The sequence below is a fragment of the Microcebus murinus genome, chromosome 18, assembly GCF_040939455.1.
Source record: "Microcebus murinus isolate Inina chromosome 18, M.murinus_Inina_mat1.0, whole genome shotgun sequence".
Classification (NCBI taxonomy): domain Eukaryota; kingdom Metazoa; phylum Chordata; class Mammalia; order Primates; family Cheirogaleidae; genus Microcebus; species Microcebus murinus.
In genome coordinates, this window is record NC_134121.1 from 30,870,754 (window position 1) to 30,889,356 (window position 18,603).

Consider the following 18,603-nt stretch of genomic DNA (forward strand, 5'->3'; position numbering starts at 1 on the left):
ATTTCTTTCATAAACAAATGTTATTCCCATCCAACACAGTATGTAGACCACAACCAGACTTCAAAAATTGTGAGAGTTATAGTCCTGTTTATAAAAAGAAGCCAAGGTGTTTAAAACTGGCTTCAGAAGGAAGCAGTACTTTGGAATGACTTTCTTTTGCTACCTTCCTCAACCCCCAGATTATGAGACTTTTATTGTTTTTTACATGAAGGGGGGTGGAGTATATGTAAGTGGGATGGCTTGGGAAGGCGAGCAAGGGATGACAGCATAACTCTGTAGTGCAGACACATAGGCACAAATCTATGATGCTACTTGTACAATGCTCTGGAAATCTTTTCAATTTGTTCTTTTTATAAAACAGGACAATAACTAATACAATCTAATTTAAGATAACTCACCATCTGCACACATAAGAAAGCATTAAGAAATGTGATAAGATAACAATAACATTAAAAATAGAAAAGAATTTTGACAAAATTAAAATGATGGCCTTTTAATAGTGAGGTGTGAGAGTTGCTTAGCACCTGAATTTAAATTCTTTAAGGAGGCTGAGGGAAGCTTAATACCCTGAAGTATATTAGTTTTAACAGAAGTAAAATGCTTACTGTCACAAAACATCTGATCCTACGTGAAAGCTGGACCATCTTTCCTTGAAAAGAGATCAATTCTTAGATACGTGATAGCAACTTGTCCTACCCCTCCCATTTACTCTCCAACCAGTATTATCACCAAATACAAAATTTAAATCATGTAAAGAAAAGGCTGTTTAAAAAGTTGAGCCTTTCTAACAAACTCACTCACAAATTGATCAAGAGATTACTGGAAACTTGAACTCTTCTCCCTACTATCAAGAAGAAAAACAAAGCAAAAAAAAAAAAAAAGGCAATTAAACGCCTTTTTTAGAGTCATAATTTGTCACCTACTCCTCTTAAAAAACTGTTTTAAAGGATCAATTACATTCTCAATCTAAAGTTTAAAGGGAAAAAATTAATGCAGACTCTCAGACAGTATCAGATTCTTTGAACTCTATATAGATTGATAAGCTGTACAGTTCCCTATTGTGACAATTAAAAGTTAGTCTGAATAAACTCAAACACCCTTAACTCCAGAGCTTTAATAACCACCTATATACACACAAGCTTGTAACAATCAGTATAAATTCAAGACAGTTTTAGAACCTGATAATGTAAATGAAAACACAAGCCTCAAGTATTAAAAAAGGCACAAAATGAAAGGCAAGTTTATCATCATAACAAAATTCTGCAATGTTTAGGTGCTAGTATTAGTAATGTATGGTCTATTTCAGAATATGAATCACTAATTTATTTCCCCTGGAGAGAGGTATGTTTGGCATAGTCTTATCCATACCACAAATATAAAACTTTAATGTATTTATTCTAAAACTTAAAATTATTCCAAGTAGATCTACACTAAGTAAGACATTTCACAGAAATATTCCAAGTAAATGTCATAAGAGATTAAATCAATTTCAGTATAAGGCTTAACTCTGTAAATTTTAACCAAATTAATCGATATACTAAAAAAGCAGACCCTAATTTTGTATTTGCATAAAATATACATAGGAAGAGGTTTAAGGAAGAAATCCACAATCTTTTCTACCTTTTAGTGCAATTACTTTGCTAGCTGGATTCATGATGGCACTGTCCGCTGAAATTGGTCTTCGAATTGGATTACTTGGGTCATTCATATCAATGATTACCACCTGGGCCTGCTCTCCCACTTTTTCTCTAATGCAGATGAATTTGTCTGACTCCATTGTTAGGGTACTAAAGCCAATGTTTGCTGGGTTGATACCCAGGTTCTGGAGCTGGAAAAAAATTAATAAAAACTATGTTACAAAGTAGATTAGAAAGATTTGATATTCATACATTGCCATCATTAAAAATCCTTACTTAAACATTAATGCTTTAAGGTCAACGTGACATCTCCATTACACTGATTACCGTGAGGCTTTATAGGCAAGTATTGGATCTTCTTTCAACAAATATGGTATTCAATTGTTTCAACTAACGTAGAACAAATAGAGATGAAATTAAAGGGAAGAGCAACACTTAAGAGCTAGCATTTATGGTTTAAGAGATTTGAAATCATCAATGTTTCTTGGTTTACTTTAAGATCTTTGAGCTATTGGACATGTCATCTCTTTATCCCCCATAACATACAGTAACTTGTTCAAATGCATTAGGCTTCAGGAATCTGAAAAATTAAGTTATAGCATAAAAAGATTTAAAATGTCACAGAGTTCTTGATCTAAAGGAACTTGGAAATAGCAAGAGGAGACAAATAAAGCTGCAATACTGTGCAAAAAGTGCCAAAACAAAGATATGTAAGAGGGACCTTGTCAAAGGCAGCTCCAAAGTTGAAGCAACATGTTTAAGGGAGTAGGCCAGAGAATTCTCAACAGAAGGAGCATGTGCTAAGACACAGAGATATGAAAGTATCATCTGCTAAAGGAACTACAAGTACTTTGTAACATCCCGCAGGGGTGGTGAACCTGCGGTTTCACATGTGGCCCTCCAGATCCAAGTGTGGCGTCTGGACTAAATCCAAACTTCACTTGTTCAGTAAAATTTGTTCAGTAAAACTTCACTTGTTCAGTCAAAAGGTCACACTCAAGGATCCAGAAGGCGACATGTGGCCCTGAGGCCACAGGTTCCCTACTCCTGAAGGGAGCTACTTAAAGTTTTAACAATAAAAATAATGAAATTAGATTTGCTTTATATACTTAGAAGATACTAAAGTATCTGCTAAACAAATATAGTGGATCTAAAGATGGTAAATCTTTGAAAATGAATTAAGTGTGTAAGAACAGATATCAGTTGTCACTGGAAGGGGATCTCTACCAGACTGGATCATTACAACTCTGGTGAATAAATGTGGTATAACAGATTATATCCTACTAAAAGGCTACATGAAGGCTTTATTTTATTAGCCCTGACCAAAATAAAGTGCAGTTACATTAACTCAGTCACTGAACACAGGGGCAAGGAGTCAAACAACTGTCTAACCATTAATATAAACATAGTAATAAAGTAGAAGATTAACCTGTTTTATAAGCTGAAGTATAGCTGCAATGCAAGGAAAATACACCAGCTATGCGGTATTTAACTTATAATGAATTTAGTTACAGCAAAACTTCATAAATTATTAATTTCACTTCTTCCTGACTTTAACTTTTATAGTTACTTTTAGTTCCAGAAGTAATGGAGAAACATAAACATAAGAGGTCCCCAAAAACATACAAAGGGATTGAGGGTGGACTTAAGGGAGGCCTTTTCCAAACCAGACTATTCATCCATTTCAGGGCAGTTATTTACTTCTATTTTTTCTTAGGAGAGGTTCCTTAGACTCTTGGTAAGTTTAATAGTTAACCTTTCCAATAATTGGAGAAAATATTTCAGTGACTCATGGTGTTCATAGAGCTATATACCTTAAAGCAACAAGTTAATTTCTAAACTAATCTGAAAACAAATATTCTATGTTTCTAAGTCTCTACCAAGTCTTCACTTAAGGCGATTTTCAATCTCAGCTATCACAGGTTAAATCCCAGAGGGTTTGAGAAAGTCAGAGTAAAAAGTGTATTAGTCAAGTAGAGAAATTAAAAGCAAAACAAAGATGCAAATCACAGACACTACTAACTGAACCCAAATGATTCTAATAGATTCCTTCCTACCCTTCAACTCAAAGGCAGGTGGAAGATGACTGTAAGAAAACACTATTAGGCTGGGCATGGTGGCTCACGCCTGTAATCCTAGCACTCTGGGAGGCGGAGGCGGGCAGATTGCTCAAGGTCAGGAGTTCGAAACCAGCCTGAGCAAGAGCAAGACCCCGTCTCTACTATAAATAGAAAGAAATTAATTGGCCAACCAATATATATAGAAAAATATTAGCTGGGCATGGTGGCGCATGCCTGTAGTCCCAGCTACTCGGGAGGCTGAGGCAGAAGGATTGCTTGAGCCCAGGACTTTGAGGTTGCTATGAGCTAGGCTGATGCCATGCCACTCACTCTAGCCTGGGCAACAAAGCCAGACTCTGTCTCAAAAAAAAAAAAAAGAAAGAAAAGAAAACACCATTAGAAAAGACAGTGAAGAGGAGGAAAAAAGGGAAGTCAAGCAACCTGTGTTTCCCTATTCCTTGCTAAATCCCTTGAAAACTGCAGTAAGAAAAACATGCTGCACTAGCTGGTAATGACCTTCAGCCTCAGGGTCTTTTATTTGTAGAAAAAGCAAAGATTTGGTTTTAATGAGTTTTAAAAGGTTGCATGTAATCCTTGCAATCTATGTAATCCTTATACTCTTTTCTCATTAAGCACATTCTACTAAGAGAGCCATGCATATACATTTGATCTCCATCAAGAATATACTAGTACTATTCACAATACTACATGTGAAACAGATAAATCCTTCATTTAAAAAACAAAATTATCTCTGTGGCTTACTGGCTCTCAAAACAAGGTTCAAAAAAAAATTTTTTTAAATAAATAGCAAAATCAAACAGGAAGTGGCAAACACTTAACAATGTTACAGGTTCAAATATATTTAAAAGCACACTTAAGTGATGGTCTTTTACACAACTAAGCAGAAACTGCTCCTTCCTAAAAATCCTTTCCTAGTTCTTAGGAAAACAAGTGACAGCAACTTCAAGAGACCTAAGCATATCGGTTAATTTACATTTCCTTCCACCTCTTCAAATAAGGTAAGATAATTTTCCTTACTGGTGTTATTTTTGAATGAGAATGCCCAGAGCACTAAGCAATTTGTCTCATATTTTCTTGTGATATATTGAGAGAAATATACTAAAACATATAATAATAGGACAAATCACCATCATTAATCACAATTCTGGCTTAGGTGTACCCCTAGAGTAGGACCATATAAAATGGGTTACCATTCTAGATAACTATGTCCAGTAATATCTGTAAGATTAAAACTATAAAAATGCAATATAATATTTTCAAAATAGCACATAAGTATTTAGTCAATTTTGCAGATATGATGGCATATGAGCTATAGTACAGAAACTGAATTATGGACTACAGAACACACCATGGATAAATTCAGAGGACAAAAAACAGTCTCTAAACCTGCAGCTATTTTAAGAGGACATACAATAATATCCAAACTATAACCACATATTTTATCCCCTCAATTGGCAAAATGTTGTTACTGTTGAAACTGGAGATATTCTATTTTAAGAAATGCTTGGAAATTTTTATAACTTTTATAATAAAGGTTTTATTATTTTAACTTAACAGAACATTTATCTTGCTGTTATAAGAATAAGAGGTCAATAAACTGGGTTCCATAAAAAGGGACTATGTATTTTCTGAATAGTTATCATATGCCTATGGTAAAGCAGTCAAACTGTACAGAAGGGTATACTGTGAGAAGTATCTACCCCATCTTTCCAGTAATAGCCCTCTCTTCCCCAGAGATACTTTTGCATTTCAGAGATATACTACAGCATATGAAAGTATATATTGCCATCCTCCCTTTTCCTAAAACACTAATGGCACAATGCACAAAAGCATACAAATTATCAACTGCTTCCTTCTTTTTATAAAAGAGCCCACAAAAGCTCATTTGGTTTCCAGGTCAGATTTTGGTTTGCAAGTAGCACTACTTCAGGACTTGATGTTTAAACTCAGATTCCAAAAAATAGGTAACCAGATTGTTAAATCAGCCAACCTAAAACACTAGAATATCCTGGAGTAACAGGTTATAAATGATTTAAAAAAAAAACAAAGTGTCCTTTTCCCTCTACTCCACTCCCTTCCTCACACAACCTTTTTAGTTTTTGTACTGAGAAAATAGTATTCAGATTCCTATAGAGAATGCAGAAGCTGTGCATTGTCTGTTTCCTCATCTGAAACATGACAGTTATAATATCTATCCCAGAGTTGTGAAGATTTAATGTGAAATACTAAGAACAGTGCCTGACACACTGGAATAGACTATCAGTACATAAAACATATCAGTAGTTTAGGCCATCTCAAGGTTAGCCTTTTTGTGTTTGCATTTTATTATCTGCTTCATTCAGCTGTCCATAAGGTTGCCTGAAAATATGGGTGTGAGTTTCTTTTAACTACTGATAATAGATTAGTGGTCTCTGGGTGCTTAACTTATTCAAACATTGAAATGCTCTGGGGTGGGGTAGCAGAAAAGGAAATTACATTTTAAGAGTTCCAACTCTGATGTTTAATTTGCCTAACTGAAGTTGTAGAAATCACAGATCTTTAAGACTATGTAACATGCTCATGCTAAGTAACCCTCTTTTCTTATTTTTAGGAGCATCATAGAAAGGCATTGCTAAGGCTTTCTAACTTGGCAAATACGCCTCTAAAACCTTTGCTCAGGGATCAAGCTGGGAAAGCTAATGTGAACAGATGGCATAAGGTCAGTATCATCAAAAATTCTCTTTACCCTAAAGAGCTTCAGACTAAGAAATAGAAGGCAAAATGGAAAGCAAGAACATTTCTCAATGTGCAGAAGAGCTGAAGCCACCTGGTTCAAAGCCACACACACAAACACACCCCAACCGACTGACCAACCGACACTACATCTTTCCAAAACTAGTTTCCAAATGTTTCCTAATCTGCCTATGCCCCACAATTCCAGGTCACCTTATCCAACTGAACTTTAAGCTCCTCAAATAACTTTCTTAAAGAATGGAAGCCTCTCTTCCATTTCTGCTCTTTAACATGCCTATCTAAAGTTAGAGCTTAGAATCTTCTTAAACAGAAATACAACACTCCTTTTACTACATGTATACCATGAATTACTTTGCAGGACAATTACAGAAGAAAAGAGATTTACGAGGCTGGGCGTGGTGGCTCACACCTGTAATCCTACCACTCTGGGAGGCCGAGGCGGGTAGATTGCTCGAGGTCAGGAGTTCAAAACCAACCTGAGTAAGAGCGAGACGCCATCTCTACTATAAATAGAAATAAATTAATTAGCCAACTGATATATATAGAAAAAATAAGCAAGGCATGGTGGCGCATGCCTGTAGTCCCAGCTACTTGGGAGGCTGAGGCAGCAGGATCGCTTGAGCCCAGGAGTTTGAGGTTGCTGATAAAGGCTGACGCCACGGCACTCACTCTAGCCTGGACAAAGAGAGACTCTGTCTCAAAAAAAAAAAGAGACTTATGAAATCCAGGAGTTCACACTGATATAAATAATAAAATATATAAATAAAAAAATAGAAGGAAAAGCTGTTTCTTACAGAAGAAAGCTAACGTAAAATTGGTGGAGGACTGAGGGAATTCTTAAAAAGTCATTATCTGGCAATCATCAATGGATACCTAAACTAATGATTGAAATTGTGAGGAATAACACACGTTTACATAGTCTCAGAGGATCTCCCTACAAGATTCTTACTACAAAGGAAAAGATGTATGGTGGATAAACCTGTAAGATACAACGTTTATCAAGTGATTCAAGGCTTTTTTTTTCCTTTTAGACTCATAGGGAGAACAGAAGATCAAAGTTTTAATATCACTAGCAATGAGTCAAATTGACAGCATGTCCTTTCCAACAAGGATGTGCTAAAAAGAACATCACATCTCTTCTATGGTATATTATATATAATTAATTATATAACCTGAAGCTAATCATAGTAAATCCAAATTGAGAGACAGCCTACAAAGTGTGTTTTCACTTAAAAAAGAAAAAAATCTATGTCTTGAAATACAGAGTGTTCCCGATCAATGAAACCTAAAGACATAGGGAGGACCACTCAATGCAACCCACAATCCTGGATTTTTTGATATGCAGAACATTATTTGATGATATCTAAAGAAGGCCTGAGATAACAGTATTCTGTCAAAGTTAATTTCATGACTTTGACAATTGTAGTGTGATTTTAGAAAACCGTTTTGTTATTCTTAGTAAATAAATACTAAAGTATATAGTGGTAAAGAGGTATGTCTGCACATTAATTTCAAATACTTTCAGTATATACAAAGGCAAAAAAGGATAAATCAAATATAGTAAATTGATAAATATGGACAAAGGGTATCTATGGGAATTTTTTGCACTGTTCTTCCAACTTTTCTGTAAATCTTAAACTATACAAAAATGTGTTTTATTTTTTGAGACAGAGTCTCGCTTTGTTCCCCAGGCTAGAGTAAGTGCCATGGCGTCAGCCTAGCTCACAACCACCTCAAACTTCTGGGCTCAAGCAATCCTTCTGCCTCAGCCTCCCGAGTAGCTGGGACTACAGGCATGCCCCACCAGTCCAGCTAATTTTTTCTATATGTATTAGTTGGCCAATTAATTTCTTTCTATTTATAGTAGAGATGGGGTCTCGCTCTTGCTCAGGCTGGTTTCAAACTCTTGACCTCGAGCAATCCGCCCGCCTCTGCCTCCCAGAGTGCTAGGATTACAGGCGTGAGCCACCGTGCCCGGCCCAAAAATGTGTTTTTTTTTTTTTTTTTTTTTTTTTTTTTTTTTTTTTTTTTTTTTTTTTTTTTTTTTTTTGAGACAGAGTCTCGCTTTGTTGTCCAGGCTAGAGTGAGTGCCATGGCGTCAGCCTAGCTCACAGCAACCTCAAACTCCTGGGCTCGAGCGATCCTTCTGCCTCAGCCTCCCGAGTAGCTGGGACTACAGGCATGAGCCACCATGCCCGGCTAATTTTTTATATATATATATCAGTTGGCCAATTAATTTCTTTCTATTTATAGTAGAGACGGGGTCTCACTCTTGCTCAGGCTGGTTTTGAACTCCTGACCTTGAGCAATCCGCCCGCCTCGGCCTCCCAAGAGCTAGGATTACAGGCGTGAGCCACCGCGCCCGGCCCAAAAATGTGTTTTAAAAAGAAATTTCAGAGAGATAACTAAAAGCAACAATGAAGATCTTGCTTGGATCCTGATTTAAACCAAATAACATTTGGTGGCAATGAGAAAAATCTGAATATGAACTAGTTTTTAGATATTTAGGATTCTTAAATATTAGGAGGCTATATAATGGTATCATGATTATAAGAAAATGTCCTTATTTTCTAAAGATGCAAGCTGGAGTATTTAGAAGTGAAATGTTACAATGGCCTAAATTTCTTTGAAATGTTTAATCAAAATTTAAAAAGCAAATATAGTAAGATACTATTCAAAATCTATAAAATGGATACATAACTCTCCCAGTCTTATTAAAGCTTAGAAATTTTATTTTTGAAAAAGTTTTTAAAAATTAATCTCCACTCTTCTCTACAAACTTGAATACTAAATTATAAAAATTAGACTTACTAGGCAATTTGCCATACAGCAGGAAGGAATATAACTTCAAAAGGTAAAGATGACAAACTAGTCAGACTGCCATAATTAAAGCACAATATTTTATGATCTGTAAATGAGCTATAAACTAGGTATCTGCCCAATCAGAACTAAGCAAGAGGTTTGCTACACTGTTCAATATAGTAACCACTGGTCACATTTAAAATTCAGTTTCTCAGTCACACTAGTCACATTTCAAGTGCTTAATAGCCATATGTGGGTACTGTACTGCGTGGCATAGAATACAGAACATTTCCATCATTGCACAGTTCTATCTGAAAGCCCTGTTTTCAGTTTTCCTTGGGAGTTCAACAGGAGAAAAAGAAAACTTTAATATTAAACTCTGGCAAAATATGATGCACAGTTGGTAAAGAGACACTCATCTTATTTAAACAAGAAGTGGGTTAGGAAATAAGCAGAATTTTCAGGTTTCAGGGTTCACAGGTCTGCATAGGAGGCTTAAAAAAAACCTGGAAGATATGAAAACTGTCAGTACACAGGAAAGAAAGAAAATTAAAAAAAAAAAAAAATGCTAGCAAGCAGAACAATAGCCCAAGGAAAAACTCCTCAGTCTGGGTATTTCTTTTGCCTCAAAAATAAATAAATTTCATATTGCTAAATAAAATACATATTGCTAAACATTAAAATGGCTAAGGCCTAGGGTCAGAAGGAACTGAGAAGAACGGCATTCAGCCAGGTGTGCAGCTGTAATAAGATGCAATTTTTTTCAAGAACATGAGAAAAGGGAGAACCATTCCCTGTGCTTGGTAAGCTATCATGGCCTCTATTTCTAAATGTTCATCAGTATCTTAAACCTTTTCAGAAAAGAGTATACAACTACTACTGTAAGATGAATCCCCAACTCCAAAAATGTGAAAATGCCAAAGAAACTATATTGAAATAAAATAAAACAGTATAATTTTTTTTAAACTTCAGCGTCACTAGATCAGAAATCCAAGAAAATGCTCATCGCTTATTTTAATGCTTTAAGCTTTTATTTTTCCTGCCTTGGTTCTGAAAATATACTTGATTTGGTTGTAAATGCAGCAAACAGAAAAGGGAAGGTCAGCATCCATCCTTGCTTGAGGGGGAGTAGGCATGCTTAGGTGCTATATGAAAGATTAAAGTGATTCGACACACATCAAGCACTTACAACAGTGTGGGAGCACATAAGCACTCAATACTTTAGGGATTTCTGTCTCTTTATTTATCTTGTTCTGAGACTATGGTATCATGACATAGACTGTTCTAAAATGGATTGGTTTGAACATCAGGCTACTAATGTTACATATTCAAACCTTACCTGGCCAAATTTGCTTGTTCACACGCTCCTAAAGGCAGAATGGGAAAACCCTGACATATCAAGGGATCATCAGGAAACTTAGTGGTGTTGAGTCAGCATCTTAATAATATACATTAGTGACCAAACTATGAAAATATTGTTAAGAGTACCAAATAGGCCATTAATACTTTATCCAATAGTATATATTTATTAAGGGCAAAAAATGCTAGCGTAAGACACACAACCAAATAAAATTAGGTATTTTTCAATGCCTAATTCTTCAGCTAGCTAAAAATAACCCTCCCATTAGCACAAAGGCTCTCTCAAATAGTTTAGTAAAAAAGGTATATATAAAGGCAAAAAAGGATAAGTCAAATATAGTAAATTGATGAATAGGAACAAAGGGTATATATGGGAATTCTCTGCACAATCATGTGCGCCTACATGATTAAAGAAGTAATAGGTTTGTTTTGAGCCTACTAATTTCAAAGAACCGGTCTCACATCTGATCAGAGAGGAATAAACTCATTGGAAATTGGCTTCTTTATATTAGTAAGTATATCGGAGGAGTTTGTTCTCTAATAAATGACCAGTAAACTTCTAACAGAACTCATTTACCAGCTGTATCAGCTAAAAATCAAAATGCATTAACACTTGTTTATGACAGCACTACAAAAGACATATGTTTCACAATTAGTGCTTGGCTTTACACTTTCCAGATCCTTCCTTGTTTCATCTGAATAGTGAAAATGTAAAGGAAGTACACATGACCTACTGTATTTCAGATGAAGCTATTTTGTAAGTGTTCTACATAGAGTTTCAGTTGCCTTTGCTGTAAAAATTTTATATCTTGATAAGGACTTAAAAAGTGTTACCACTACAGAGTTAAGAGGTCAATAATTTAGAGAGACCTACTGATACCTGGATGTCATTATGATACCATTAATCTCCCAATATGTATGTAAGTAAGTGCTTAGAAGATTTGGTTAACTTCCTATCGCAAGTATTTCACTCAGCATAATTTCCTTTAAAAGCTCCTGAACATCCTCTACCTTCTTTTTCAATCACAGTGAAAAAAAAAAAAATGCTGACAGTGGCCACTTCACTGAGCCCTTCCTGAAACCTAGCAGAATGTCAAATAAAAGCTGCAGTTGCTGTATTCCACCGGAAATGAAGAAAAATGCTGAGAACGCAGCATTCCTTCAGTTCTTCCATCAACAGGATACTGGCTATTGTTTTCTGTGGGCTCCACAGATTTGAAGCAACAAATCAGAATGCCTTTAACCCTTGCTAACCCCACACTTTAACATATAGATTTGTTTCTACTTCATGTTCACCTTTGAGAGAATCACTGTCTCTCAGAATTTTTGACTCTGGTCACTAACTCCAAACTGTAAGCAATATATTCAGGAAGGAACCACAGTCAGAGCCAGGGACTATAAAACTACTGGCTTTGGTAAACTACCAAAAGACTAAAAAATTCATCCTACTTATAACCAACTGCTGATTGGAAATTTTTTGGAACTTTAAATTTCATTTTCAAAATAATCCAATAATTATTATAGATGAATTATTAGATCAATTAATTCAATTCTGACCAAGCTTCAGGAAATTATAGGGAAGTTTTTATGCCCCAAATCTTGGAAATGGATATGACTTTCCAAGATTATGTCATTTCCTGTTTAAATGCCACTCAGCAGCTACAATTGATGGGGGGGGGGGGGCACGGTAAAAGGGGGAAGCATAGCCAAACCTGCCTTTCAGATAATCAGAAAAGATGCTTACTTTGAGGGTTCAAGATTAGAATACTTGGTGCCAATTTAACATAAAGACCTTCACAAGATGATGAATGCATCAGGGCAGACACCAAGATCTTGGCTTCCTGGTTCAAAAAACCAAAATGTCTGGTCAGTCTCCTTAGTATTAAAGCTGTAAAGGTTCTAAAAAAACTTCACTCTGTGACACACTTTCCCAAAAACCTCACAAAATGTGTATTTAAGTGGCAGCTCAGTGATAATATTCAGTTCAATTCCATCACTACTGTACATAATCATAGATTTTTTAGTCTACACCAAGAGACCCGTCAGGAAATTAGACATTATACTCTATCACTAATTTTTCTAGTTAGATCAATCATTCAAAGTATGATCAGCTTACCAGGTGCTACAAGTTATAAGACTAGAACCATTTTATTTTACAAATGAGTCAGTGGAATATTTTCCTGTGAACTTAAATACCATAAATAGCATTTTCAAATGAGTGAATGAAGTAACAATCAGCATGAAGAGTTTCAGGTTATCTCAAAGTCATTTAATATTAACAAATTGAAAGAGTTCAAAGCAAATTTAAAATGATTAAATGACTGATTTGTTCTCAGTTAATGCCTATTGAGCATCTATTACTCGGCAACTTAACATCAATTCAATATTGTAAGTACAACTTTTGTGTAAAATTATCTCCTTTGTGTGAGCCTTCTCCAAGCTTTTTGGCATGAGGGACCAGTTTCATGGAATACAATTTTTCCGCAGTGGGGGGTAGGGTGGCTGGCAGAACTCAGGGAGTATCAACAGGTTGTAAATATCCATGCTCACCACTCACCTGCTGCTGTGTGCCCATCTCCCTCAAGTTTCATGGAAGACCATTTTTCCCAGGGGGTTGGGGACCATAGTCAGATTATAACTGACTTGCCATCACTACTGAGAAAACCATTAAGGGGTAAAAAACAGGTTTAGGTCTGAGAGAGTCTTGGGAGTCTAAATTGTAGCTCACTCATGTTCTCTAAAAAGGAGAGAAAACACATTCCATCTCAGAAATTATAGACACTGCTTTACTACTGAAGTTTAGTGTTAAAAAACTAAGATTACCTTGATTATTTTTTGGTCAAGGAGAAGGTGTGCAATGGATGTGTGTAGTTTTCTTGTTTTTTAAATTCATGGTACTAAAACTTCCAAATACCAAATCCTTTTAATCTTTCATTAGAAAAGCTTTTCTTCCATTGTCTGAAAAGAGCTTCCATTCCAATTATTTTTGGTTTCTACAATTCATTTATAACCTATCAAACACACCACTTTAATTCTGGATTTACTTCTGAATTAAAAATCTTAAAAAAAATCTTCAAGTTATTCTGCCTTCCACATTGCTGGTTCATTCCACTGAGACAATTCTGTTCTTAACTCCTTCAGGACCAATTGTTTCTTCATATTTCTGTTATTACAACCCATTATCTCCATGGGTCTCTTTCTGTTCCTTTATATCAACTTTTTCTGCATGCCACAGATGATACCAACAGTTTTCTTCTGGTTCCAGTAGAAAAAAAATTTAACTATTTCTTCAGGTCTCTTCCTAGCTCTGTAGTTCTCCCAGTAATCACATCATTTAAACAATTACTGAGCAGCTACTGTGTGCTAGACACTATGCTAATGCACAGAGAATTCTACAGTAAATTCGACAGTCCCTTTGCTTAAAAGGTACACAGCAATTAACAATGATGCCATGAAGTTATGATTCCATTTATGTGAAATATCCAGAATCCATGCAAACAAAAAGTAGATTAGCAGTTGCAAGAGGATGGGGGGAAAGGTGAGGGAAACAAACTGCTTAATGGGTATGAGGTTTCCTTTTGTGGTGATAAAAAGGTCTTGCAACTAGATTCAAATGACAGTTGCTCAACGCTGTGAATGTACTAAATACCACTAAATAGTTCTCTTTAAAATGGTTATTTTTGGGTTATGTGAATTTTATCTTTAAAAAAACAGCCTTTGGTCCCTTTAAACTAAAAACTCTTAGGTATTAGATATGCTTAATGTATGATTCAAGTAGTCATGTCACTTATATAGACATTTAAAATTATTGTCTTGGAAATTTTTTTCTACTCACATTTCACAAACCATTTTATTTAAACTCTTCATATGAGTTGTTAACATTAGTGTCTTCATTAGTACAGAAAAGTCATCTTCATTCCAAAGTGCTTTTTAAAAATTTGTTACAGTGCAATCATAGATGGTGCAATTTTACATGCCTCAAATTTCCATTTGCATATTAGGAGAGTTGTTTTTCACTTGTCTTTGGATGTATTTAATAAACTTATGATCTCTCGAAAAATACTCCTAATGGATTGTTTTTCAATTTAAAACATTTGCTTATAACATTCAATAGTTCCAACTGTGAGGCCATATACAGGAGAATTATTAGATGTGTAACATGTGCTTTTCACCTATGGTAGCCTTTGCCAAAGAGCATTTTGGTGTTCAAAACAGAAGTGACTGTGATAGGACACAATTCTATGGAAACTCAGTAAAGCTTTTAATAAGGAAACTTTTTCCTAAAGGATATTTATGGTAAAAAAATAAATAAGAAAAAAGAAACCTGCCTTAGGTTTGCATAGTTCAATATGGCTGAATATAGAGTATTGCTGAGAGTGGGGAAAGGGATGGCTTTTGCAAATGATATTTTCCCTCTAGGTTTTTTTCCTTCATTATTCATCCTTAAATGAGATCTATCCAAATTTAGCTATTTCACAAGCAGAGCGTAAATGGACAGTCTCACTTCACTCTGTCCCCTTTGGTGGTTTTTTAAGCCATCTTTCTCAAATGAGCAGCTGGTCAGAAATAAATGAGAGCAATTCTCAATCCAATTTCCATTTTTCATCTATTATGATTCCCACAGTTTCAACTGAAGGTCATCAAAAACCACAATCCCTGGGATACCCAGTGTATACTACTAGGAAGGTTCTTCCTTTCCCTACTCCAGAAATGGACTGGATGTAGAAAATGCAAAAGAGGAAAGAGTCTGGCTTCAATAACTGGGTAGATAGTTTTGTCTTTTAGTATGGCACATATGTTCAATCACATGGACAAAGAAAGACTCTCCCAGGGTATCGGGGAAGAACTAATATTTGTGCGTGAGGGCTAAGTATGATTCTATAAACACAAAGACAAGCTAAAAACCTGAAATAATCAAATAGATATGTAAAGATTAAACATTGAGACATTTTCCAGAATAGGACACTTCAGATCTTACATTTTTTAATGTGACAAAACATGGTTTTAATGGATCTGGTTCCCATTCTTTCAGAAATAACCTTAAAACCTGCTTTACTTCAGAACTTAAATATTTATTTACTTAATGACTCAAAATAGGAAGCATCAATATTGCTGACAATTCTGCTCTAAAGCACAACCCTACAAGTTTGTAACCATTTTCTACCATTATACTACTCAAAATGAGCAAGCTATATTCTACTCCTACCTTCCTTTCCTACCACCTTTAAACACACCTGTCTTCCTGTAGTTTCAATTTCAAGTTTATTAGTATAAACATGAAAACATGAATTTATAGTAAAAGAGAAAGCAGAAGTTTCTTGCATTCACTAGTGGCTTCAGACTGGGATACTTTCACTCTTGTCATTAAGGAAAAGTCTATAGAAAAGTTTGAGAAATTCAGCGCTATGAGAAAGATGTAGATAATCCTAGTTACAAGTTAACCTGATCCCAATCATTCTGCACAAGTTTCCAGTGAGAACTTAGATAAAGCCCTTTAGAAAACTACCTAAATAATCACTTCAGGCATGAAAAGTCAGATGTTAGTTCATCGGCTCCTACTTTTTTCATAATATAAATAATATTGCCCTAAAAACAAACTAGAATACTAGAATCAAAGAACACCACAGCATAGGTACAATTGTGGTATATTCTATAGTTCTAATTAAACAGATCATTTACCAAATTAGGCAAAGTGCCAAAATGAAAGAACAAGTATTAAAAGTCTGACTGCCCACTAGCTAGCTGTGTGACTCTACAAGTTACCTGCTATAAACTTCACTTTCCCTATCTGTAAAATAAGGCTAACCCTACTTTATCTGAAAGGATTCTCTTGCTACTTAAATGAGATAATGAACAAAAAATATTTAACAAAGTTCTTGGCACATAGTAGGTGATCAAACAGCTATACACGGCCAATATATTTTGATTTTGTAGATTAGATTTCAGGACAATTAAGATTTGATAATAGTTCTTCCCTTGAAAGAAAAAATATTATGTCTTCTATAACCCAAAAGAGATTCATGAAGTACAAGTCTGACAGATGGGTTTTGCATAATACATTCAGATCCAAGCTTTCAAACAGCCATCCCTTGAGTTAAGAGCATTATCCATAGGCACTTGGCCAAGAAAGGGGAAAATACCTACAGCTGTAAACTTTGCTATGGCTCACAAGACAGGTGAGCCATATGATTTTATGAAGTAGCTTTAGCATGGCATATATGCTAATGAATTTAGAGAACCAGCCTCATTGTAACAGAAAAGACTAAAACATCAGCTATTAACTTAGTTTCCATCAAAGTGACAATATTCAACACTACCACCTTAAAAGAAGACATACATAATAACACTAAAAAAGGCCTGACTGGCATCTCATATGGATATTTCATTAGGTATGATTCATCAAGTTTTTCAAATAGGTCTAATCAAGGAATACTAATTAAAAATATACCAATGGCACACAATGAAAACTCATGGAATAAAAGGTTAATTAAAGTTTTGGTGGGGGGCCGGGCGTGGTGGCTCACGCCTGTAATCCTAGCACTCTGGGAGGCCAAGGCGGGCGGATTGCTCGAGGTCAGGAGTTGGAAACCAGCCTGAGCAAGACCCAGTCTCTACTAAATATAGAAAGAAATTAATTGACCAACTAAAAATATATAGAGAAAAAATTAGCCAGGCATGGTGGCGCATGCCTGTAGTCCCAGCTACTCAGGAGTCTGAGGCAGTAGGATACTTGAGCCCAGGAGGTTGAGGTTGCTATGAGCTAGGCTGATGCCATGGTACTCACTCTAGCCTGGGCAACAAAGTGAGACTTTGTCTCAAAAAAAAAAAAAAAAATTTTGGTGGGGGCAGTTTCAGAGCCTGATCAGTTTTATATCATATTAATATCTGTATGAAATTCTGCACAATATCAAATGTTGAAATACATAAAAGATCCACAATCAAGCTGACAATATCATGGTTGGAATGGTGTGTGGACAGCCTTTGCCAAAATCAATGCAAACAAGAATGCAAGGTGCAGTCTGTCTTGCTTACCATTTTGTTCCTGGAGTCTAACACAATTCCTGATACATATATAGTAAGTACTCAAATCTTAGGTGAATGCACTAACCCCAAATATTTATAAACCTTAAAAATCTAGACCTGCAAACAACTATTGTATCATTGGTTGAGATACCTGAATAAACATATTACACAAAAACTGCATAGCTAATAATTAATGCTCCTAAAGTGCATTGTTATCAAGTACTTCCACATACAAGATCTCAAACCCTCATAGTAACTCTATGAGATAATATGCCTTAAGAGACAAAAAAAATCAACACAGGTTACTGTGTTTTCCAATATGGAAGTCACAGGCCACATATGATACTGAGCACTTGAAATGTGGTTACTGTGACTAATTTTAAGTTAATTGAAATTTAATAATAACTGATAATTGATTCAATTATTGGAAAACTTAACTATGTTAGGAATCACTGATATGCAAACCTACTTTTGTAACTATAAATTTTATGAAATCTAAATACAGATCACGTATTTCCAACAAAAATGGGGTCTGAATTGATGTGTACTCTACATATAAAATACACACATTTAGAAAATTTAATACACAAAAAGAATGTAAAATATCTCAGTAAATTTTATACTGATTACATACTGAAATAATATTTTAATGTAACTGGGTATACTCAGTTAAATATATTAAAATTCCATGTGTCTACTTTTAACATGGCCACTAGAAAATTTAAAATTACCTATGTGGCTCACATTTTTTTTCTATTGGACAGCACAGGTCCCAACAACCCCCAAACCTCTGCTCTGTCCACTATACCACATTAATCATCTTTTAATAAACAAAGAGAAGTCACTCCTCTGGGCCTAAGTCCAACAGAAAAAAAAGCACACTAGGATACAGTACAGCTTCTCCTAAGGTCAATTATTCCATTTCTTTGAAATATTTCATATCAGAAGACCCAGGTACAAATACCATT

At 35.3% G+C, this 18,603-nt stretch overlaps 1 protein-coding gene across 4 annotated transcripts in view; it reads right to left on the reverse strand.

The window, feature by feature from the left end:
• Window positions 1-18,603, reverse strand: part of CLTC (clathrin heavy chain) — a 77,669-nt gene that overhangs the window by 54,877 nt on the left and 4,189 nt on the right. For all 4 annotated transcript variants that reach the window (XM_012770394.2, XM_012770311.2, XM_012770155.2 and 1 more), the window contains exon 2: window positions 1,621-1,828. In XM_012770394.2, the coding sequence (XP_012625848.1) occupies window positions 1,621-1,828 (208 nt within the window). The remainder of the gene's footprint in view (window positions 1-1,620; window positions 1,829-18,603) is intronic.